The 23,578-nt window shown below is 37.8% G+C and overlaps 1 protein-coding gene across 9 annotated transcripts in view; it reads right to left on the bottom strand.

The window, feature by feature from the left end:
- Window positions 1-5,702: 5,702 nt before the first annotated feature.
- TTLL7 (tubulin tyrosine ligase like 7) overlaps window positions 5,703-23,578 on the bottom strand; it is a 65,150-nt gene continuing 47,274 nt past the window's right edge. For 6 of the 9 annotated variants that reach the window (XM_048313664.1, XM_048313665.1, XM_048313667.1 and 3 more), the window contains 6 exons: window positions 22,541-22,597; window positions 20,869-21,003; window positions 19,087-19,167; window positions 15,130-15,290; window positions 10,823-10,996; window positions 5,703-7,602 (listed from right to left, as the gene is read on the bottom strand). In XM_048313664.1, coding sequence (XP_048169621.1) covers window positions 7,482-7,602; window positions 10,823-10,996; window positions 15,130-15,290; window positions 19,087-19,167; window positions 20,869-21,003; window positions 22,541-22,597 — 729 coding nt within the window. In that variant the 3' untranslated portion in view covers window positions 5,703-7,481. Of the gene's footprint in view, window positions 7,603-10,371; window positions 10,491-10,822; window positions 10,997-15,129; window positions 15,291-19,086; window positions 19,168-20,868; window positions 21,004-22,540; window positions 22,598-23,578 lie in introns of all 9 variants that reach the window. The other 3 variants (XM_048313668.1, XR_007205566.1, XM_048313669.1) reach the window with 3 other exon arrangements.

Here is a 23,578-nt window from a genome sequence, read left to right as displayed (position 1 = left end):
AAGCCTCTTCACAACATAGGTGTTTCTCAAGTAAGAGTAGACATCCAATTACTTCAGCATTCTAATCCTAAGTAGGATTTCTATTACCATTAATAATACTTGAATTGGTGTACTTGAAAGAAGATATACAACAGGCAGAGGTGTTGCAGAGTATAATAACGAGATACCCTTTGGGCAACTGAAACATGTTTTCTGTAAAAGAGTTGTATTCAAACATAGATAAGAACATATACTTGGATAGTTTGAACACAGTTTCACATCAGATGCTGATTTATATTTCTATTAAAGCTTTTTTCCTCAAACTCAGACTTGCTAGCATTTGGAAGTTGTAAGATATACAAAGCTTACTGTTTCCTCCACTTGAGTGGGCTAGGGGTGGAGGGAAGGAAGGGAAGAAAACCTGCAAAGTGTCCCAGCTTAGGAAGAACAGTATGAGTTAGCAACAACTTCCTCTACCACAGCGAACAGCCACCCTAGTCTGAAAGCTGCCACAACGTGTATGAGAAGACACCAACAGCCTGGAAGATGGCAAGTACAGAACTACTGCACTTAACCTGCTTTTCAGAAGAATTCTCTTGCTAGCTATGTTCCCGTTATTCACCAGCTGTGACCAGTACTGTCATACTCAGTGGCACACCTGTGGAGTGAAGCATTTGGCTTCTCAGTTGGTCAAAGGGCATGTCACCGCTGAAGGAAGTTAGGGATTCCTGTGTTTCAAAACAAAAGCAGAGGCCATGGTGACAGGAAAGGAACATACACACTGAATCCTCTGCAGACAGAAACAGAGGAAAGCACCAACTGTGTGTCTGGTGTGCCACATGGTCAAGTTTAGCGAGTATAACCCAACCACACAGCTTTAGGCAGTCATTCTGATTAATCTGGCAAACCATCTCACAGATTAACTGAATTAAACTTTGGAAAGATGCTGTCAGGTCCATTTTACCAACACTTGTACAAGTTATTTTAAGTGCCAAAGGAACATATTTTTCACCATGCCAGTAAGATTTCTCAGTTGCTACTGGCTGCATAACATACTAAACACCAAAGCAACCAACAGCGTGACTGAAGTTAAACTGCCCCACAGCACACTTCTCTACTACTGTGCCATTTTGATGAGCTACTTTGCTGAGTCTCTGAAACAGAATAAAAGAAATCAGATGGCTTGAATCCCACATGATTGTGATAAAGCAGCTCATGCCCATGAAGAGTACAAACCCAGCATGGGGAGGGAAGAGGCCTGACTCAGCAGAACACCTGCAATCACCTAAAAGGGCTGAACAGGAAAGGGTAGGTGGGGTGGAGGAAAGCCCAACTCTTCCAATGCTTATGCATCTCTGAGATTGCAATTGCCAACTATTTACCAACATGCTCAGTTTCAAAAAACATGTCTAGACTGCACAGTGCCCCCCAGCTCATTGGTTACCAGAAAGAGTCCAGATCTCTGCCCAGGAAGGTTTGTACTACTTCTCGTTGTCTGTCTCATTGCTTAGTTGTTTGACAAATTTAATGCCTTTGTAAGGGATATTGAACATCAGTTATTTTACCAAACACTAGAACTAATGAAGCCTGTAGCTCTATGTGACCCACAAGTCCCTGGAAGAGCGAGCAATGTCAGAGCTGTGAGGAAGCAACTTCAGTTTTGAGCAAGACCACTCAGCAGAGAGGTGCTTGCACACAAGGGCTGCTTGGAGCACAGGTGCATTCTCCTGGAAACACAGATTGAGTTCTCATATTTGTCTATTCTTGTGCCAGATGCACCTTTACTAAGTCCACTTGCATGTCACTCAGAGCTGTATTTCTCTTTGCAAAGTAAATTAATCCCATCCCTCTTATGAAAGGACAGCCAGAGTGATATTGTGATACCTAGGTCAGATCAAGAAATCTGTGGACTACATAGAAGTTTGAAATACAAATATTGAAGGCCTATTTTTTTTAATCTTGAAATTGAAAGCTTCTATTTAGAAAATAAGGTCCTCTATGTCCTTCTGATAAGCTTCCAAAAGAGACAGTGGATTGTGGGGAATTTTGTCAGGAACAACTGACTGGGTATAATGATGTAGGATAGTCAGATGACCCTGTGACACTTGGCTAAAAATTATATATAGCATTAGGTGAAACAATCTGTTCTGCCATGGCAGAATTATTTGCCGTAACAGCAAATAATTTCCACAAAGATGGGCACAAGGAAAACTTTTAATATGAAACCTTCTCCAGGATAATGTTTTTTCTCACCAGATCCCCTTACTTCTTATACCCTTTTTGGGCTCCAATCTACTTTATGACTGCCACCCTCAGCCTTGAAAGGCAGTGCTTTGCATCAAGTGGGCTGCCCATGCTGACAGACATCACTCCCGTGGCACTCTGTGTGCTGGTGCTCAGCAGAGCTGCATGACAGGAGCTGGGAGCAGTGGTGTTGCAAGGGCACGGCGGGAAGGGCAGACAGGGGTCACTTCCCTACGCTCCCCTACCCTTCATAATGCTGCTGATAAGTCCTGACAGGGGCCAGTGCAGAGCAGACCGACTGCTGTGCAGCCACCTGAGCCAGCATGGCATGCTGAGGGGATTCTGGGCACCCGTGTCAGCCACCATTTCAGCCAGCCACGGGCTGCACTTCACTCTGTGGTGCTAAAAGCAGGCTGACCCACTCGGTGGGTACTTGGGGCCATGCACAGTAGTCTTAACTGCATTATTTTATAGCATAAGCTATAGCATCTGTGCTGAAAGAAGGGCATTACTCAGTTCAGTATTAGCAGTTTTCCTTTCTGCAAAAGTGTTGCTCTTTGTTTCAAAGAAGAAATGAGAACATGTTAAAAACATCAAGAATGCATCTGCCTTGATCCCCCACAAGCAGAGTCTTCTGTTCCATATACGTAAATGGTAAAATTACCCCCATTTCCTTAAGAGTCCTAAAGTGCTACAGGTATTTACACACTAACAAAAACTCTTCTATGTTAACAAGAGATTTCAATAATGTAGGGAACTGCACAGAGGTGGCTGGCAGAGAACAAAGAACACAGATGCAGAATAACAACTAACACATGGGAATTTTACCACATACAGAAAAAATTACAGATGTTTTTAGCAAATGCTGGAGTGAAAGATTTTCCAGTAAGAATGCCATTTAACAGCAAATTATTTCCTCCTGAAAATGGATTCTCATTGCAACAGCTTCAAGTTAACTGTTTTAACAATGCATGTTTAACAATGCAAATACTCATATTTGCTAACACCTAAATTAGATGCTATCCCTGTCAATGCAATTCAGTCTTTCCACAGAATCAGTTAGGCTGGAAAAGACCTCCAAGATCAAGTCCAACCTATGACCAAACACCACTAGGTCAACTAGACAGACCGTGGTACCAAGTGCCTGTCCAGCCTTTTCTTAAGCACCTCCTGGGATGGTGACTCCACCTCCTCCCTGGGAGGTCCATTCCAATGTCTAATCACTCTTTCTGTCAAGAAATTCCTCTTCATATCTAACCTGAACCGTCCCTGGCACAGCTTGAGGCTATGTCCTCTTGCCCTGTCACCAGCTCCCTGGGAGATCAGCCTGACCCTATCTGGCTACACCCTCCTTTCAGGGAGCTGTAGAGAGAGATAAGGCCACCCCTGAGCCCTCCCCTCTCCAGGCTAAACATCCTCAGCTCCCTCAGCTGCTCCTAGGACTTACCCTCTAGACCCTTCACCAGCTCCACTGCCCTCCACTGGACACCCTGCAGCACCTCGGGGTCCTTCCTCCTCTGCAGGGCCGAGAGCTGGACACAGCACTCGAGGTGCCTCACCAGTGCCAAGCACCAGGGGACAATCCCTGTCCTAGTCCTGCCAGCCATGCTACTTCTTATATAAGCCAGGATGCCACTGACCTTCTTGGCCTATGCTGGCTCATATCCAGCAGCTGTTGACCAGCACCACCAGGTCCTTTTCTGCCAGGCAGCTTCCCAGCCACTCTGCCCCAAGCCCATGCCACCGCAGAGGTTTGCTGTGACCCAAGGGCAGGACTCAGCACTTCTCTTTGCTGAACCCTGTACTCTTGGTCTCTGCCAATCGATCCAGCCTGTCCAGATCCCTCTGGGCATATTTTCAATGCTTTCACTTGAATACCCAGAGAAAGTCATAAACTGTAAACTTAAGGTTTTATATATAAAAGTGAATTTGTTCTAGAACTCCTAGACCAGATAAGGAACCATTCAGATGTAATTTTAAACGCTGATTAATTTGTTTACTTTTCTGTACAGAGAATCAGCAGGTAGAGACTAATTTCTCCATAATGAAGATAAGACAGTCACTCTAGACAGGACACTAACCCAAGGCCAAGGTCTAGGAACAGGTGTCCTTACGATGTGCTTCAGGTAACGTTTTCTCCATCATTTAAGCAATGGTTTCCAAAAAGTATTTTCCTTGCTGTGGACCTCAAATAAGGCGTGCAGTCTTTGTAATGTTTAATAATTGGCATTTCCGAGCCCATCCCTACGCTGGGGCTGTACGAGCGCCGAGGCACGGTTCGTGCTGCCGCCTGGGGCCGCTGCTCACCTGCGCTGCCTCCTCGCCGGCCTCTCCCGCCAGCTCCGGCCCCGCTCCCGACCCGCAAAGGGCAGTGCCGGCGCTGCCAGCCGCTCTCGACTAATGAACTGTAAAAACCGTGTCGCGGGAATTAAAAAAAAATTAAGGGCGATATTTTTGACTAACCGCCAGCGGGGCTTCCGGAGGTCCCGTTATTGATGAACCTTAACGAGGAACTCAGCGCTGCCCGCTCCCCTCTCGCCGCCGGGCGCGCCGGGGCTGCCGCCTCAGGTGCCGAGGGCCGGCGGCGCAGAGAGCGCGCTCCGGGTGCTGCGATACACCGCTACACAACACATTACCTTATGCCATTCGCGTCTTAACTGGGTAAAGATCGACCGCTGGGAACATTTATCAGTGTTCCTCTGCTTCGCATCACAGCTCCCACAGCACTTGAAAACCTGCCCGGGATCTCGTTACACTACGAAAGGCATTGCGGGTGCTGCCCTCACCTCCACGCCTGATGAGTTTGTTGCTGCCCAAGCGAAGCCTGGATGGCGGGGCCAGGATGAGGGGTGGGCAGACCTGCTGCTCAAAAGCCTGCAGGTGCTGCCACAGCAGGGCTTGCAGGAGCTCAAGGCCACTAATTAAGACTTCCCTAGGACCACTGGTCTGATCACAAAGCAAATTGCTGCTGTTTTGCAGAGGAAAGGGGTAAATGCTTCCGCCTACGGCACTACTTGGAGCTGGGCTACAGGTGCAGCCCATAATTCACCCGCAGAGCACACACGCTGGTTCTGAGGAGCTGCAGCAAAGTGTAGCATGACATTTATTGAAGGTATTGATTCACACATTATTAGGAACACATGACCACTTTAGGAAAGGTATCAGAAATACAAATATATTAAGTAATGTCAGACGTAAACCACCATCTGGTCCACTTTTGTACATGTTAAATGTATTCTTTTTCTAGATCTGTCCATAGTATGATTAGTAGCCCTCTTTCTCTTGGCAGAGTATTCTGTACAGACTGACCTGGCCCAGCACTGGCATTCAAGAATAGAAATCGGTGAAGTTTAGAAAAAAAAAAAAAAGAAAAAAAAAGACGTGAACCTCCTACCCTAAAGCTCTGTTTGAGTCTGGCAAGCTTAGCTGGAAGCTGATCTTATCCTTATGGCCAAAAGTAAAATATAATGGAAGCATCCTTCAAGAAGAGAAAATTTACAGCTTTTATTAGGTGTTACAGATAACCAGAGTATGCTTTAATAGTCACTGTATGGACCAAAAGAGATATACAATTAATGTGAACATACTATATTACTGAACTAGTATTACCACAAAAATTAAAAATACTTCACCAGACCAAAAGACTGCTTTGATCTGGCAGTTCTCAAGAGAGTTTTTCAATTGTTTACAAACATTCTTGTTATATATTCTGCAGTTCTAGAGCTGAGGCACTACAGCACAGGCATCAAAAATCTCAACCGAATTCCTAGTTTTTATATATCCTATGACTAAAACTTTTAAAAAAATCATTTCCATACGACTTCAATCTCAAATCTCTTAAGCCTCTTAAATTTGTCTTAAATTGCTGGATATCAAAAAACACTAACATACTTGCTCCTGAGGATAATTAGCCCCCAAATTATTTTTAAAATATACCTGAAATGCATTGATAATTTACAAACACATTTCAGGGTTAAATGATTGATAAGTACACAAGTCTTTGGTAAATAATAACTACTCTGTTCTTTACTCAGTTAAAAAACATAATTAATTTTTAAATCTAGATTAACTGATTTGTTTAATAATTATTTCTATAACGAATAAGGCTCACATGGCACAATGCTGGGTGGGATGAATGGCTGTATGTAGCAAAACCTGAATGATGTTTTCAGGCTACAAATCCTGTTAATACTAGATTCCTGCTCTGGCTCATTTTGGTTTTGTGCTGTTCAGCCAGCCCCAGGAATCTAGATCTGAATGAGAGCTTTCTAATGAATTACATTTCCAACATTTAAAGGTGTCAGCAATCTAGAAAATACTGTCTGCTGCAAAGATACATTCTACAGTAGGTACTGGATTGCATGCTAAAAACTACAACAAACCAATTAGTTTAAGTTTGAAATAATACATTACAACTGCAGTATTTCCTAAAAATGTCTGCTTTACCACTTATGCAGTGTAACAGAAAAACTATGCATGCGAGTGCAAGCTGAGGATGAGTGCTTGCTCCCAAAGGAAACCTAAAGGCACAGGATATAGGTAATGTGAATGAAAACCTGGAAACAAACATTGGCTTCCATTTTATTATGAGAATCCAATTAGGAAGTGAATGCCTAAACTGATATTTTACTGTTTGCATACTAGATGCCTTCACTTTGGCTAAAAGATACATCATGTCCTTTAAGAAAAATAGCAGCATTAAATAGATCTTGTCATTTCAGAGGAGAAATTAAAATATGTTTGCTTTAGGTTTGGCTTACAGAGTTTTGGGGTTTATTTTAAACAGGTTCAAGAACTGATCAGACTATTTTTGATAACTGTTACAGTTTTACTGTTCTACTAGATTTTTTTAATTATCTGCTTTGTTAAAGGATAAATTACATTTGAGACAATAAATAATATAGTTTACAATAAATAATTTTAAAGTCAAAGTATTGTACTTACAAAATAATGTAATACTGTAATAGAATCTCCAAGAACAATTCCATTTTATATATTCTGCAGCAAAAATAACATTTCTAGTAGGAAGGAATTACTTATAAACCTAGTAAGATCTACACATTCACGTGTGTGTGTAAACAACTTAACAAGGTTCATTATGTTCCCAGAAAAGCTATGCTTTTACAGTAGGTTTTCAGCTAAATTTTATTATAATATGATGGTAGGAAATATTTAACAGTGCTTATGTTTAGCTCCACCACAAATTAAAAAAAAAGAAATTGAGTGCTATTATTTACAAAAGCAATTTTCCTTTTACTTCACAAGTGACTGTATCTGTGTGTGAACAAAATGTTAGGGCGAGGCATTCCGGATGAACTGCAGCTAAGTTTGGATGAGGATGATTTCAGGATGAACAGTGAAGGTCTTGGCAATAAATACCTAGAAAGGATATGAAAAATACAGCAATGTTTACAGACAAAGCAACATTCAAGAGCAAAAGAATTCATTGTTAATGTGCCAGACTTTATAATAGTTGTATGCAGGAAAGTCAGTACAGTAAATGCTATTTATGAAACACAGAGGGCAATAGGCACAAGCTAACTCAGAAAAGGAATCTAAAACTCTGTTTTATGAGGATCAAACATCTTTCTAGTCCTTTATGTTTCAAGCCATGAAATAAATAAACAATGGAATCCTGTGTAAACAAGAGAATCCTGTTTAATTTAAACTCGGCAAAAACTGCAAATGAAATTAACCAGCTCATAAAAAGTTAGATTGTAAAAAAAAAAACCTGATTAGAGACCAAAAACAATTTTCAGCTTTGGTTTGCAGCTCTAATGGTCTAAGAAAAGATGTTATCATCACTACTGTAGTACAGGAAGAAATGATCCTACAACCTAGTAATTCACATCGGTGACTATTTACCTTTTAAATTCAGGCAACTTTTATTTCATCTAATAATACAAACAATAGTTTATCATATGCCTAATATTAATTCCTAAATATTTTCATGCTATAATTACCTAATAGTTAATTGTTGAAGTCAATTAAGTGTGCAAAAATAACATCCATACCAAATCAGAATTTCACAATGAATTATGTCAATGTTAGGATGGATTAACACAACACATTGTACAAATTATTGCTTAAAATTGTTGTGCAGTTCTAGCGAATCATATTGATACATGACAAACAAGTTAAAAGACTGGTCAGACTGATCTCATGGATAGAAACAGTGGCACAGGTCAAGGGGAGACAATCTATACAAGAAAGTGTACACATGTGCTTTGTTTAAGCTTGAGAAAATCTTTATCACCAATATATTTTTTAAACAATTTGTGAAAAAATAAAGTCTGACTTGGAATGGGTTGGTGGTGAGCTTGACAGTTGACTATGTCACCAGACCAAGTCCTACTTTTGCTTGATGATACAGTAAAGAACTCTAATACTTCCCAGAGAATATGCCATGTAATAGATAAGGGCATTTAGAAAACTATAGGGACCTAGTGGTAGACTTTTTTTTTATTTTGTAGCACAGGTTAACTTATTACTTTTTACACAGTTTGATTTTAGCTAATTTTTTTAAGAGACTTTGGTATAGTTTCTGAGCAGTCCTAATGTTTTATTTATTTAGTGGATCTGCAGTTAAGAGATAGAATTGAAAAAGAAATTTGAGAAGTTATTAAAAACTCTGTGGCAGTTTTCATTATCTTTTTATCTCTCCCTGTACAAATAAATTTTCCCAGCTAAAGAGGTATCTATTTGTAAACTGTGAAAGCTTTAGTTTCACAAACATTTGTTTCCTAAACAAAAACAAAATAAAAAATTGGTATGTGCTCAGAAAAAACAAAGTTCTTCAAATTAGATTTTATAAAGTCTTGAAAAAATTGACTTCTCATACATTTATTACATTACATTCTGATACCTTCTTGCTCCATACAATTTTATGGAGAGTCACGAAAACTATTACTAGTAGTGGAGATTCATTAAAAACAGAAACCTAAGTGGAAAGTGAAATAGTGTTGTGGTTCTCCCATTTCTAGAAAAGTAGTTCCTTACCCTTACAATTGTGGGCAGTAACAGACAAGAGCCTTTATTTCCATACGTGTCTTTCATTTCACAGATTCAGAATATCATGGTTAACTGGCATATTGCTGTATCCATGTATAGATGAAACATTTATGGAGACTAATATAAAAACTGTAATTTTGATCAGTCAGAGTTGTCCTGACACTCCATTCCTGATATTTAGGGTACAGAGGGCTTAGATTCCTCTGGCCTATGAAATTTATTAATAACTTCCAGTCAGCATCCAAAGGAATACAGCAACTGGAGACGAGAAAGTTCTCTTGGACCATCCCTTTCATTGCATTCCAAATGCAAGCCTGTTAGCTAAGTACATTAGAGTAATCTGATCAGTTTGAATAGTTTGTGGTTGGTCAGGATGTAAAATTTTCTGCAGTATTAACAGTAAAGGCAATAAAAACTTCAAGGTTTTCTAGTCTTAGCTAATCCAAATGACTTTACCATACTCCTGCTATAGCTCAGTAGATGTTAATATTGAATACGATTGGTTTGTGGCTAACATATTTCTACTTTTGCTGGGATCAAACAAATTCAGTTTCTGCTTGGCTTTAAATTATGTTAGAGTGTCTTAAGATCCACATGTCAATAACACATGGGTCCAGTGTATCAAATAACTAATCTGAGATATAAGTCAGCAATTAAGTCATAAAATAAGTTTAACAGATAATATATCAAAAATTTGTTTTTCACATAATACTTAACTCACAAAGCCCTTCTATGTAATAATATATGTAAGATATTTTATATAAAGAAAGCATTTGTAACTTTATATACACAGTAATTAAAATGGAATAGAATTTGGATCCTAAGTAATTTAAAACTGACATTTAATTCTCCATCTATGACTGTTGAATTGCATGTTGTTGACTGCCACAGATGGAGCATTCTCAGTAATCCCTATACTGATAATATTATCACTCCTATTGTATCCAGTTGGGGAACTAAACCAGCCAATGGAGAATCAGGTAAGTGCCAAATAATTCTTTTACTATATGATGCTGTTTTGCAAGGTTTGAAAATATATTTATGCTCTGTAAGATGGAATAATAAAACTTTCATTCTATAGGTTTTGGAAATCAACTTTGCAAAACTGTGCAATACAGTAAATCAGATGGCACTTACCTGACCCTTGGCTGGAGCTGTGCCCCTATAGCATCCCACTGCGCATGTGAAGCCAGAAGTATCTGACATGTTAGGATACCTCTAGGAATGCAAATCTGGAAACAGTGACTTTGAGGGATCTGGGAAGGGGAAGAAAGGAAATTTTCAGTTCACTTTATGGAAAGCCTTTGCTGCAGCTATTTAGGCAGTAGGCAATCAAGAGTTTAATAAGGGTACTTTCACACAAGATGTGTATGTCAAGTTTTCTTTTGGTAGCACTTCATGACTGGGGTAGTGAATTAGAATGATTGAAAGTCATGAGCAAGGGAAATGTTGGGGAGTTTGCTGGGTTTTTTTCTTAAATACAGAGTGAACCAGACTTAAAAGTTTAGTGGTAGCAATATGGACTGAAACCTGTTCCAGTACTATCTTTTATACTTAGAATTTAGAAGGAAAATATTCAAATTTATACCTTGTATCATCCCAGTGGTGGCTCATCCCAGTCGGGGATCCTCTTGAATCTGATGAATGTTTGTAAACTACCAGCAGGCAGTGTTTACAAAGCTGTACTATTCGTTGGCAACACTGGAGTTGCTCAGGAGTCACCACCTCTGAGCCTTTACTGAATATGGTTTCCCAAGAGCTCCTATTATGGAAAAAGAAACAAATTCATGTTCTCTGTCACAAATTGCAATCTAAGAGCTTTACTGCTTTATATCAGATTTAACAACTGAGGAACAAGAGAAAAAGCATGACCTTGCCTGTGTACAGGAAAGGTCTATACCATTTAACACAAATACTGGCAAATGCTGAGTCCAAAACACAAATTAAGAAGTTAATCTTTATATGGGAAATTCCACTGCCATTTTTCACTTGGTTTGTTCTCTAAAGTGTTTACAGAGCCATTACTTAGGTTTAGCATGTAAAGATTTACTGTCACAAAATTGGGTATTTGTCTTACAACAGGAATAACAAAAAACACTCATTCTTTTTAAAGGCTACTGCCTGAACGAAATTATGATATTAAAGGAATTAACAAATGTAATAAATTATTTCTAAATGTCCACGTGGCATAATAATACCTTTATTTTAAGTACATGATACCAAGAAACAAATATTAAATTAATTTACAGGAGGTTAGTACATGCTCTGCTTCCTTATCCAAAAAATCATATGACAAGAGTCTCTCAGTTTAGTTATTCAAATGCTACTTATTATTTCCTCTGGTCACATGGGGTTGGTTATCTACAATTAAGTGCAACTTGCAAAGTACATCTATAGAAAAATTTCTTATGTTCTCTTAAGATGCCATTTTTCTTTGAAAAAAAAAGTCACCAAACCCTAGCATACCAATATAAACCAGGTGTGTTTTAGCACAGAAGACTACAATAAATAGTTCTTTGCATACACTTCAACATTCTTGTCTGACCAAATTACAGATCATTCCATCTGTTTTAAAAGGCAACATGGTGCTTGTGAAGACTTTTCTTGGTCAAAATTATTATCCAGCAGCACAGATGGTTTGTAAGCTTGAGGTTTTTTGTTTGTGTATGAAAGAAGCACTTCACAGAGTGAGGAAAATTTCCTGCACCTGGCTTCAACATAGCATCCAGGATGATTTAGCCTTGCCCACAGAGAGCAGCAGTAGATTTCACAATGCCAGTGTATAAAGTTCATCCTTAAAACAAGATCAAAGAACCAGCAAGCTCACTCCTGCCTAGTGAGATTTTTTTTAATTGGGCTGCATTTCACTGTGAGGGTGGTGAGACACTGGCACAGATTGCCCAGGGACATTGTGGATGCCCCAACCCCAACAGTGTTCAAAGCCAGGTTGGATAAGGCCTTGAGCAACCTGGTCTGGTGGGAGGTGTCCCTGTCCATGGCTGGGGGATTGGGACTAGCTGATCTTTAAGGTCCATTCCAACCCCTTAACACTGTATGAGTTCATGATTCTATGATTAGGATGGAATTAAGACCATTAATGACTAAAAGATGAGCTGTATGTGCAGCCAACTGATTGGTCAGCCTGGCTCCTTTGTCTAGATGGTATGTCCCAGCTGAAAACATTCAGTCCTACAGAATTTTCATTACAAACATAATTTTCAATGAAGCAAGCATTTCTCCTTAATAATTATTCGTAGTTGTTTAAGAAGTATTGTTTGTATACATCGAAAGTGTTTAATTTCACAAACTTAATAATCACAGAATCTTTTAGCTTGGAAATGACCTCTTAAGATCGTTGAGTCATACTACTACTTTTCCTTAATATATTTTTCTCAATTGTTTTCTGTCTGGGAACTGTCCACATGTACTTTTATATGAAAATTAATCTATTGTCTTTAGTCTTTCCTCATGCAGTCATGTGATGGTTGGCAGAAAGTAGCAAGATGAAGTTCTAAGTATTACATTCATTCAACGGATTCACATTGCTACACATAATTATATTATAATTCAATCCATAAAACTCAGAAATCCTGTAGAAGAAACTTTCCTGATAAATTCCTTAGGTTCTGGGCTTTGAAGTCTGTGATAACTTTTCGACAGTTTAGAGGCATTTTTTCCGTGACAAAAATATATGGCCTGCTGCAACCACGGCTGACTATGAACTAGTGCTATATAGTTACCCTAATAACAAAAGCTGAGTTTTGGAAACATACACATGAATTTTAATGAGCTGTCATATAAATGTGCCTGTGCAACCTCCTCTGTGTATTAGACAGATTCAGTTCATTCTCCATTATACTGCAATCAACAGAGATCAAGAGTTCTGTTTCCTAAGTTTAATTGGTTATGCTGTAAATTTAGCTTCCATACATTAGTAAGAAATCACAGACTCCTCACCAGATACAAAAAAGAGTATTATACTTGATTGTGCAATACAGTCAATTATGTGTTACTCTTTTTATAAGCATCCGAAGTCAACTGGTTCTACTAGTTTTCTCCTATTAGTTTTAATTGTTTATTATACAGTAAAACAAATGTAGCATTATGAAACCCTCTGCATCACCTTTTTTTCACAGAGATTTTCTTTGTTCTTTCTTTTCACTAAAATAGCACATACCTAGCAGAGTTCTAACCAGCAAGAGGAAACCTTAAGGTCATCAGCTCCACTCTTCTCCCAAGATATGTATCTTATGAATAGTGAACATACTACACTCCTTAATAAATTTTCATATAGTAATGTTGTTTCTGAATCAGCACATTAATACCCCTTTCCCAACATGTTTCTCCAAATTCTACACATGTACTAAGTTTATTCCCATCTCTTCCTTAAAATGGCACAATGAACTCATAGGGGAGAGTGATGAGAAGCTGGCCTCTCTGCAACAGAGGTGCTGTCATGAGTTCCCAGTCGTGTTATATGGCAAAAAGGATGCTTGCAACTGAATAACCAACATATGGGCAAGGTGAAAACAGCCCTTTTGTTTTCTTCCATGAATCCTGTATTAAGTATATAACATGCAGAGTGATTGCTACACATACTGGATATTTATATATTACTTTTACAGTGTTTTTAGAATCTTTTACATAACAACTCCTCTTACAAGGAACTGAATCTTTGTCAAAGGATAGCTCCACTTATAATATTTTATGACAACAAAAGAATTGAGCTTATACTCAAGACTTCACACACCTCTGCTAGCATGAAGAAAAGAAAAAACTGTAAAGATTCCTAACAGCTTGCAAAACAACAATCCTTCAGCAATGAGAAGATGACAGGAAAAGACCTGTTGATCTTTTGGACCCCTCAGATACCTCTTATTATTATTATCCATTTTGTAGGGAAACAATTAACAAGGGTATTGTGTGAGTTCTTTACATATGACAAATGACTATATGTGAACAACCTATTGACTTGATTCTTTTGTACATACAATATCCAGCAGCACAATAATTGTTGTAGTTCATTTTCAATACATCTCTCAGAACACCTTATGTAAGCTAATGAAACCCCCTCCCATTCTTTATACATTTTATATACTAACAGAGAAAATGTCCTTTTTTTGTATGCAATATATTTCATATTTAAAAATTTGTATTCTTATTTCATGAATAAATTGGTGGGTGGGAGGAATTGTTTTATACCCCTGATATGACCCCCCAAATCTGTATTTGTACCAATGCCTTCGATTTCAGGAATGTAGATTCTGAAATGCAGGTTATTGAACTTACTTATATGTCCAGATCTTTTCCTCCCCATAACAAACTTGTATTTGCTACCCAAACCAAAAACACCTGCTTACCTCTGGGTGGACATTTCATATTCCACATATACTTAACTTTCTACCAGTATGGGAAACAGTGAATGTAATCAGGAACAAAAATTTGAACTGTTTATTTGTAAATCACAGAGGTGACATTACATTTGACGTGAGACGTCAGCTGCACTTATGACTGAACTCTTCCCTTCTGAGTCTGGAGCACAAATAGATATGACAATGATTTCTGTTGATGGCAAATCCACACTTGACACAGTGGCCTTAAAATCATGCACCATCCAGCAAATGAGTTACGGCTCAAATATTTTGAACATTTTTTTTCCTTATTTTTTTCCTTAGATTATTTTATTTATAAATACATTACTAAATGTTTGATTCCCTTTCTAAAATGGTTGGCCTTTATTGCTAGATTTAATTCTACTATATATCTTAAGCTGCTTTTAAAACAAGTTCAATGTATTGCAGCATTCTAGTGAATGAAAATGAGCAACAAAGTATGCCAGCATTGATTGTAATTGTGAAGTTACGAAGAAGACTAAGAAAAGAAAAATCAGCTTACCCTGAATTACAGAAACAGTTCCATAGGCCTTGACCATGGCTCCAAAGTAAGCGATTAAATACACGGTTAAAAAGACGGTAGAGATGTAAATTTTCAATGTCTGGGGCTTTCCAGACATGCTGTAGAACTGCACGGACACTTGTCCTAACTATATCCAAAACCTAGGAAAGAGCATTCCAAGTAAATTAAAGACATGCTGCAAAACCAAAACCCAGCTGATGGTGGATGCCCTTGCACACACACAGACAGGTATACCTACACATATGACTGCATACCTATACATTCCTACAGATGTCTATGGTTCATTTCTGTGCATTCATCAGCTAACTTTTATTACATATTCTTTCTGTCAAGAACATTTTGTAAAGTCAAATAAAAAGATTTTCTTTTATTACAGAAAAGTTCATTTCTATTTTTTCAGAGTTCAATACTAGCTCATTCAAATGACTGAAAGAGTAAAAAGAAACAAAATGGACACAATTACAGACTAGAAGCAAAATTAACAACCCAAATATTGTATATCTCCTTTTCCCACTCCCTTGTAAAATACCATCTATTTTATAAAGAACTAAAATGTCCTGAAAAACTACAAACTGCCTTGGTTTGATGTCTGTTGAAGCTCAGCATTACCCAGGGTCAAACCATATTAGTGTACCTGGCAGGAGACAGTGTAGTGAAATCAGTAGGTAAGAAAATTATCAGCAAGACGTCTAAAATAAGAACATTTACAGACACACCACGGATTTATTACATACAGACTACATTTAAATGCAAGAGCATAAAGGCTGAGCTGCATTCAATATAGTGCTAGACAGCTGCACATCCAACTCATTAGTCCTCATGGATACACCTGTGCACATCCCACTGAACTGGGGCATGGAAGGAAGGTGGGACTCATCATGCCTGCTTTTAAATATCTGGGCATTCTCTTAAGTCAGTCCTCTCTGTTCCCTTCATAATCACTGGAGAGAATCAGGCTCCAGAGTGTCTTGGATTCTGTCTATTTAGATACTACCAATAAGTCTGGGAATAGTTTTGCGACCAAAGTAGTATTTAGGCCCCATATTGGCCCTCTAAATAGAAAATCTGTAAAATCTGTCCTACAAAAAAACCTACGGTGTATGTAATCTATTAACAAAGAAGTCAGTTAAATCAATTAAATTTCCTTTGAAGGAAACACCCTCTCTGCCTCTTCTGCATAACAGCATCTTCCAAAAACCAATCAGACTCAAGTGGGTGGTAAACAGATGAAGGTACTTGCTGATTTGGTGTAAGATTTTCTAAATTAGAAGGTACAATTCTTCCCCTGGAAACTTTCAGGTATGTATGACAAACTGATTCACATGGTGAATCCTGGCTCTCAAAAGGTGGAAGACATTTAGTAGAACAGTAAAGTATGGAAGCACGGTGTGGAATTGCAATTTTTAGGTGCTGCATAACAAACTGATGTTTATAAATAGTCTGGCAGTGAAGGAAATAATGCTTAAATAAACAAAATGCTTGCAATAGCACAAGGAAGCTGTGTAGTATGCCTAATGGGCAGAAAATCTATAGATATCTAATAATGAGAGCCTTAATGAAATACATTTTTCCATATTATTTAAAATGTTATTTAATATGTTATTTCCACATTATTTCCATCTTTTCGAAGACCTGGGATTAGTCTGCATGCACAGGTTTTGCACTAATTCCCTGCACATAATAACCCAAAGTAAATACAATACTGTCCTCTCTGTTGGGAATCTTTATGAATGCAGGTGTCTAACACACTAAAACCCACACCCATGGCCTCCTCCTCCCAAAGAGTGAGATAGAAAGAGTAAGATATTAAAACCTAAGGGTGCTGATCTCTTTTAGTGACAGCAGGAGCTAAACCCAGGTTTTGGACTGCCCCATGCCTGTAGAACAGGCCCAGACTTTCAGACACTTCCTTAGCAGCATTACCCTTTTGTCTTCATGCTTTGCAAGCACTTTTTCAAATGTCTCGCTGTCCAAGGCTTTCCCACACACATGGCTAGTATCTGTGGTCATACACATCCATCTGAACCACCTCAGTCCCTCAATCACGTAAGGATCAGCCACACATTTCTCTGCAATGTTACACTGACTAATAGTCTCTCCCGGTGTGAAAAAGAACAATTCCACCCTGTATAGACTCACTCGTCTGAAAGACATAAGCTAAGAACAACAATGCCAGTGTAGAGCTTTTTCTTTTACTGTAGTACCTGGAGTTGAAGAAAACTAAGAACTAAACATTTTAGAGCAAGCCACAGGCTGCCAGGTACTCTGGAAAAAACTTCTTTCCTGCTGTTTTTACTGTGATGATATTGCCAATATGCCAGAGCAGGAAATGTGCCAGTTAATTGTCCTTAATTTGCAAACATGGCAAAAAAAAATCATCCATTTAAGAAAAAAGACAAGGCATTGCACAAGTGCTGGAACTTCATGAAACCTAAATCTTCATTTTTCTAAGTTAATTTCCCTAGCTTGCCTTCATCTTTCTGTTTAATTTACATCATTTACTTTAACAAAACAAATTATCTAAGTGTAACAGAACAAGATGTTATGAAAGGGCATATTCAAAACACTCTGGTAACCATCAAAACACTTTTAAAGAAATTATGTAAAGTGATGCAACATGAAGGAGTCCTAACTCCTCCCATACAAAAACCTCTTTTTCTTGAAAGTCTTCGAGGTTAAATTTCTTTTTAACATGAATTTATTTAATTGCTTTACTCTCAGCTTGCTTCTGAATGCCTCCTGTACTCATGCTGTAATGACAGAATATTACACACTAAGAATCTGAGTCTAAGTTTAATTTTTCTACATCATGTTGAATAATTGTTAAGCAAATACAGCTGTCAGGGATGAACACAGTGAAATCTAGTACATTGCCCAGGTATTTTCTTCTTGTCTGTTAGAATTTCCCAGTAAGTGAGTGAAGGGGACTGAGACTCTGTTTTGTATTTCACAAAGTTGCGAAAGGTACCTTTGAGACAGATTCCTTACTTGCATAAATATTCTCCACCTTGCTCACTTCTCCTTCACCCACCTCATTGGAATATAAAACATACTTCTTTCAAATCAACAAAAGACATTTGGCAGTCTTCAGCTGCAATGTCATTGTCAAAGTTAATCCGTTTTTATAAACTACCCTTCTAAGAATAACTATCTGATTGCTTGAAGGGATTGAGGTTAAAAGCAGTTTAAAAAAAAGGCAAATCATTTCCAGTGCAAGCAAAGATGAAGGGCTCACCAGTGCTTCAGGAATTATAAGTCTCTTAAAGTCCTAAAAGATGTCCTCACAAGAAGAGCAAAAAGTCCACACTTTTGATTGTGCAGTTTTTGCAAGTAACAACCTGGCACATCAATCCTTATCATCCTGACTTTGTACATGTGCCCTTGGTTTAACATGACTGCCAGTCAAATAAAGGGCAGAACCACCCTGTATTGGAGGCTTTCTGAAATAATGCTTCGAGGAGAAAATTCTTTGCTTGGTAGGCCCATTTTTTATTCAACATGATCTGTTCTAATACTGTGGGTTAAATACTCAAACATCCAAGTGCAGTATCACTACTTCTAATGGAGTTTTAATATGCCTGGTCTGAAACTGCTGACTGGTGTAGCCCTTACCAATCAAATCTGCTGAGTGAATACACTTCACAGAATGTTTGCGAAAACTTAGGTATTTAAACACTAGTCATTTATTTGTTTGCTTTTCTTTCAGCAGACTAATTTTTTGAGAAATTGACTTTTAAATTACAATCCAGAACAATCATGCTTCTCCAAACATAGAGCAACATAATTTCCTACAATAGAATTAATGCATATCTATGTTAGTATCAATAACCAGTATTTTGGCATCTCAAGTCACTTCGAGCTACTGCTAAACACCAGCAGAAACACTGCTATGCATCTGCTTTCGATGACCTTACAAAAATGAAATATGTCACTTACTTTTCGTTGCTTTGCTGAATCCAGCTTTACCAACCAATAGGATGACACTTTTGTTTTATGATACTTCCAATTATCCATAATCTGTAGTCATTGTAAAACACAAGATAAAAAATACACATGAAAACAACTGAAAGCTGGTCTTTCATTCATGAGCACTCCTAATGCTTAAAGACGTGAGCATCTTAAAGACCGCCGTGAGAAGTTTTCTCTAAAAGAAATAGCTAAATATTTGCAAATGTATGTGGGGCAACATTTGCAAAGATCTATGTGATGCTTCAGTTCAATCCTACCCTCTTTTCTACCTGATTCTGACAATCATACACTACAAAGCAGTTAGAGAGTTGTCTTGACTGACTCAGCTCTGATTTCTTGAGAGTAGCAAGTTCAATAATGCATAACTGCTGATCTATTTAAATAGTGAGGGGTTTTGCTGCATAAGGGACATTAGACATACCTGGAAACCATCCTTTCTATAAATAATCATATATGAACTGCAACACTCTCCTTTCACAAAATCTAAGTGCTACCAAAATAGCTCAAGCTGTGAACATACATTTTTATTCTCATTTTGTTATTTTATCATTCTATTCTACTCCAGACCTTCAACAAGTTCTGGCTCACCAGCAACCAATATACCAGGACTCATTTTCCTCCGTATGAATTATTTCCCATCAGGAACTGGCTGTGGCCAGACGAATTTTAAGAGTTCTGCCATAGGAAGGTGCGTGTCCCACCAGGCTGGCGCCGTGTGAGGAAGCACCGCCAGATGGAGCACTCGCAGCCCCTCGCACAGAACTGCTCACGGGCATCAGAGACAACATTCAATGAAGCATTTTAGTGCTGCTTCTGAGATGTCCAATCTGCTGGCTGTGAATGCTACCTTCCAGCATCACCCAAATCAACCATCATTACAGAAGAACTCCTTTCCACTCCAGTGTAACTGCAGAGATTACTAGAGACATAATCAACATTCTGAAAGCTCACAGAGCTCAGGACATTTCTGGCCAGATAATAAATCAGATAAATTTTAACACACCATGGACTGTGCTCACTACATCAGAACACGGGTGTTAATTTGAATCCTTTCATTTTTCTTCTAAACTGGTAAGAGAACTTCTGTCTTCATTTTCTTCTTTTCCATCCTGTTAGCTTCTTTGCATTAAATACTTACAAGGTATTCAGATACCACGTAATTTCTTCTTACATATATTAAGTATTGGGGTTTAATTGACCTTTAGTTGGGCATTGTTTCACATGTCTTTAATACCAAACTACAAGGCTCAGGACAATGCTGGATGTGAGAAAGGCTAACTTGGTAGACTACAGGAGCCAAAAAGCATGTGACTGGTGTTCTTTATGACCCTCAAAGCTCCATTCTGCCTGCAGCATACCATTCTGAGTTCTGTAGTATGCCTGCTTGTGAGCAAGTTAAACAGGTCACGATCTGTTTTAACAATATCAGATGAAATATGAATTGTAACATTCTTCTCAGCTTACTTAAAAGTTTGAACTTCCTCTACAATGAAAAACTGAATTTTCCTAACCCTCCTGCGTATTTCTCATATATTTTATAAGGACATAGGAATGTTTTCAGTGCTGCTCTTTTAAGGTCAGAAAGTATGCAAAGCTCCAAGCTTTCAAAATCTTTTGAGTTATCCTGAGTTCTGGAAGTTTTAGAGCCACAGGAGCTAATGAATCATAGATCAAGCTTTTTACTTTCCTTCATTTCAGTAGCCTAAACAGTGTCTAGACTGTTCTTCTTTCTTATTTATAGATACTTACATCTTCTATAATTAATTCAGATTCTTCATTTGTTTTTCCTGGGAACTTGATTCTCAAGTCATTGATAAGGAGAAGAGTCTCTTTTGTCAAAGCAATTTCTTGCTCTTTTGTTTTCTGTTGCAGCAAAGACTCACTCTAAAAGCCAACACGAAGCAGAGGAAAACATTTCAAGTGTGCCATTAAATCACTTTACAAAGATGTTTGCTTGACAAAAAAAATTCTAAGTAGAGTGACATAAAATATATTATTAAAGTGCACAGACATATTATCTAATACAGAACTAATATATATCACTTACGTTAATGCATCACCATTATTTAGTGTTGCCAAGAAATCCAAGAAAAACAGTTTAAATGTGAGTTTGTTTGAAATAGAATAAACAAACACATATTCCATATTTATGGTGCCCACAATTTAAAGAATAAATTTGAAACTGAGATCTCAGACTTTGACTTTATACTCAACATAATGAAAAATATTATTAGTCATAAAAAAGCATCCTTTCAGTTCCTCACTTCAACAATTTAACATAAACTGGCAACATATCACAGGGCCAAGATTTCAGGAAGCATTAAAAAGGACACTTTCTTTCTACTTTAGTCATTAAGGGGTCTGACAGTGTCTTCAGTTGTCCAGAGTTTTGTTTAAAATATCAGTGCTTTTTACACCAACACTAATCTGAACCCCTACAGTGCCTGCAGAAGAGCATCCCTGGAGGGTTTAGGGGGTCTTCCTTAAAACATGACACACTAGTCAGAAGTATTTCTGATCCTCTTTCTTTACTTTCACATACTTTTGTATTTTCACATTTGCAAGACCAAGTCAGCTTAATTTTAATGTTTTTCAAGAGTGAAATCCAAAATTTTTAGGCACTTCCAACCTTTGTATCTTGTAACAACTACAATACTTAAGGATATTTTTATTTGAGTGATAAATATTTTCAAGCACAAAAAAATACTTTGCTATTTGATACATGTTAATGTGGCTGAAATAATAAGATAGCAAATATTTTCAAACCCACTTTTGTTTATAATTCCTGTAAGAGTATGTCTGTAATTCCCAACTGTAAGTGATTTAAATTTTGTTTCCCTAGCTTTAAAACATTTGGATCTCAGCAGACTCCAAAAATGGCAGTGTACTGCTCTTTTCTTGCCCAAAGGATAGCTAAACTAACACTTTATCATGCACAAATGATTTCTTCTTAGTAAGTCACAGTTTATCAATTTTAATGTTATTCTAGCAGTAATATATATTACATTATTCTTAGTTGCAAAAATAATTATGAACAGAGTTCCATTCAGAATACAGTGCTAAATTATGAGTAGTTCTTATCCATTCTGTAAGTAATTTTATTCACATCATTTTTAGGAAGCATGACCTAAGCTCTATCACCCAATGCAATTGTTCTGCACATCAAGATCATTTCTGTGGTGGAGCTTTCTCAATGAAAAAGAGAGTATGCTTTCTTACTAATGTTAATTTAAGCCAGTAGCCCATTTTTAACGTCAGATGGTAAGAGACTGCTTTTAATCTTTCAGTAATTTGTATTTGATATAAAGTTAATGTGAATAGAAAAATCTATACTAGCATTGTCTCATTAAACTCTCATAGTACATCGTGATGATAAAAGGGTACTTTTTAAACTTGAGATAGCTAATGCGATAAAAAATACCTTTAACACGTTGTTGTGAAGACACAATCTTAATGTCTTTCCAATTCTATTAGCTGACTTTAAAGATGGAAAACCATGTTAAGGAGTATTTCACAAGATGTCAGCACACAATTTTAAAAGGATCCTTTTTCATCATTTAGACAAAGCCTCACAGGCAAAACAGACAATGAGCGTTCTACCGGATAAAAATGATGATTAGAGATAGTAAATACTATGAAGCAAGTTAATTAGCATTACAAAAGGATTTCTCACAACCAAAGCTCACCACAATACAGAGAGGATGCAAATATGGGTTAAAAGTACAATTTGTTTTGCCCCATCTCCACACAAATTATTTGGGTGATGAAATATATAGGTCAGGCATCAAAGCATGAATGGAAAAACTCTGGCACCAGCACGCAGTGCAATCCTGAATGAGGCTGGGGATTGATCCCTGCAAACGCTGCCTAGGGATAAGTACATATGGGGTCCATCATAGAAACACAAAAGAAGAAATGCCTGGACTATGAAGGAGATACGAAAGAGGAAGACAATCTGCTAACAAAATGAAAAAATGTACATGGTTCAGAAGTACATTGTGAAAGTACAACTAATCACACAAATTCTAAACAATTAAAAGGGTTTAATCTGGTCTAGTAATTACTTGGGCTAGTTGCTTGCCTGTCTCAAGGAGAGAGTTCAAATGAAAGACACTTTATCTTCATTTAAAAAAAAAAGAAAATGGCTTCTGAGTCAGTTACTGCAGTGGCAAACTCTGAAGACCACAAGCACTGTATAAATTTTCAGCTGTTCACTTTGGAAGTAGAGCTCTACTGAAGCGATATAGCACACGCAAAATAGTGCAATATAGGTTGAAAATTAATCTCACCTTCTTCTACAATGGACAGCCATACAAAGACTTACTAATGTTTTATTCTGGCACAACGCATTTACCCTTGGATTATACATTGGGTTTGAAATCTGGATGTATTTTTGTCACTGTAAAGATTTTGAAGGTAGGTACAACAGCCTTATTTCAGAACCAGCAGCCCCCAAATA

Source organism: Corvus hawaiiensis, chromosome 9, assembly GCF_020740725.1.
Source record: "Corvus hawaiiensis isolate bCorHaw1 chromosome 9, bCorHaw1.pri.cur, whole genome shotgun sequence".
NCBI classification, from domain to species: Eukaryota; Metazoa; Chordata; class Aves; order Passeriformes; family Corvidae; genus Corvus; species Corvus hawaiiensis.
Note: the sequence above shows the minus strand (reverse complement) of the source record. Positions and strands in the feature narration are given on the sequence as shown.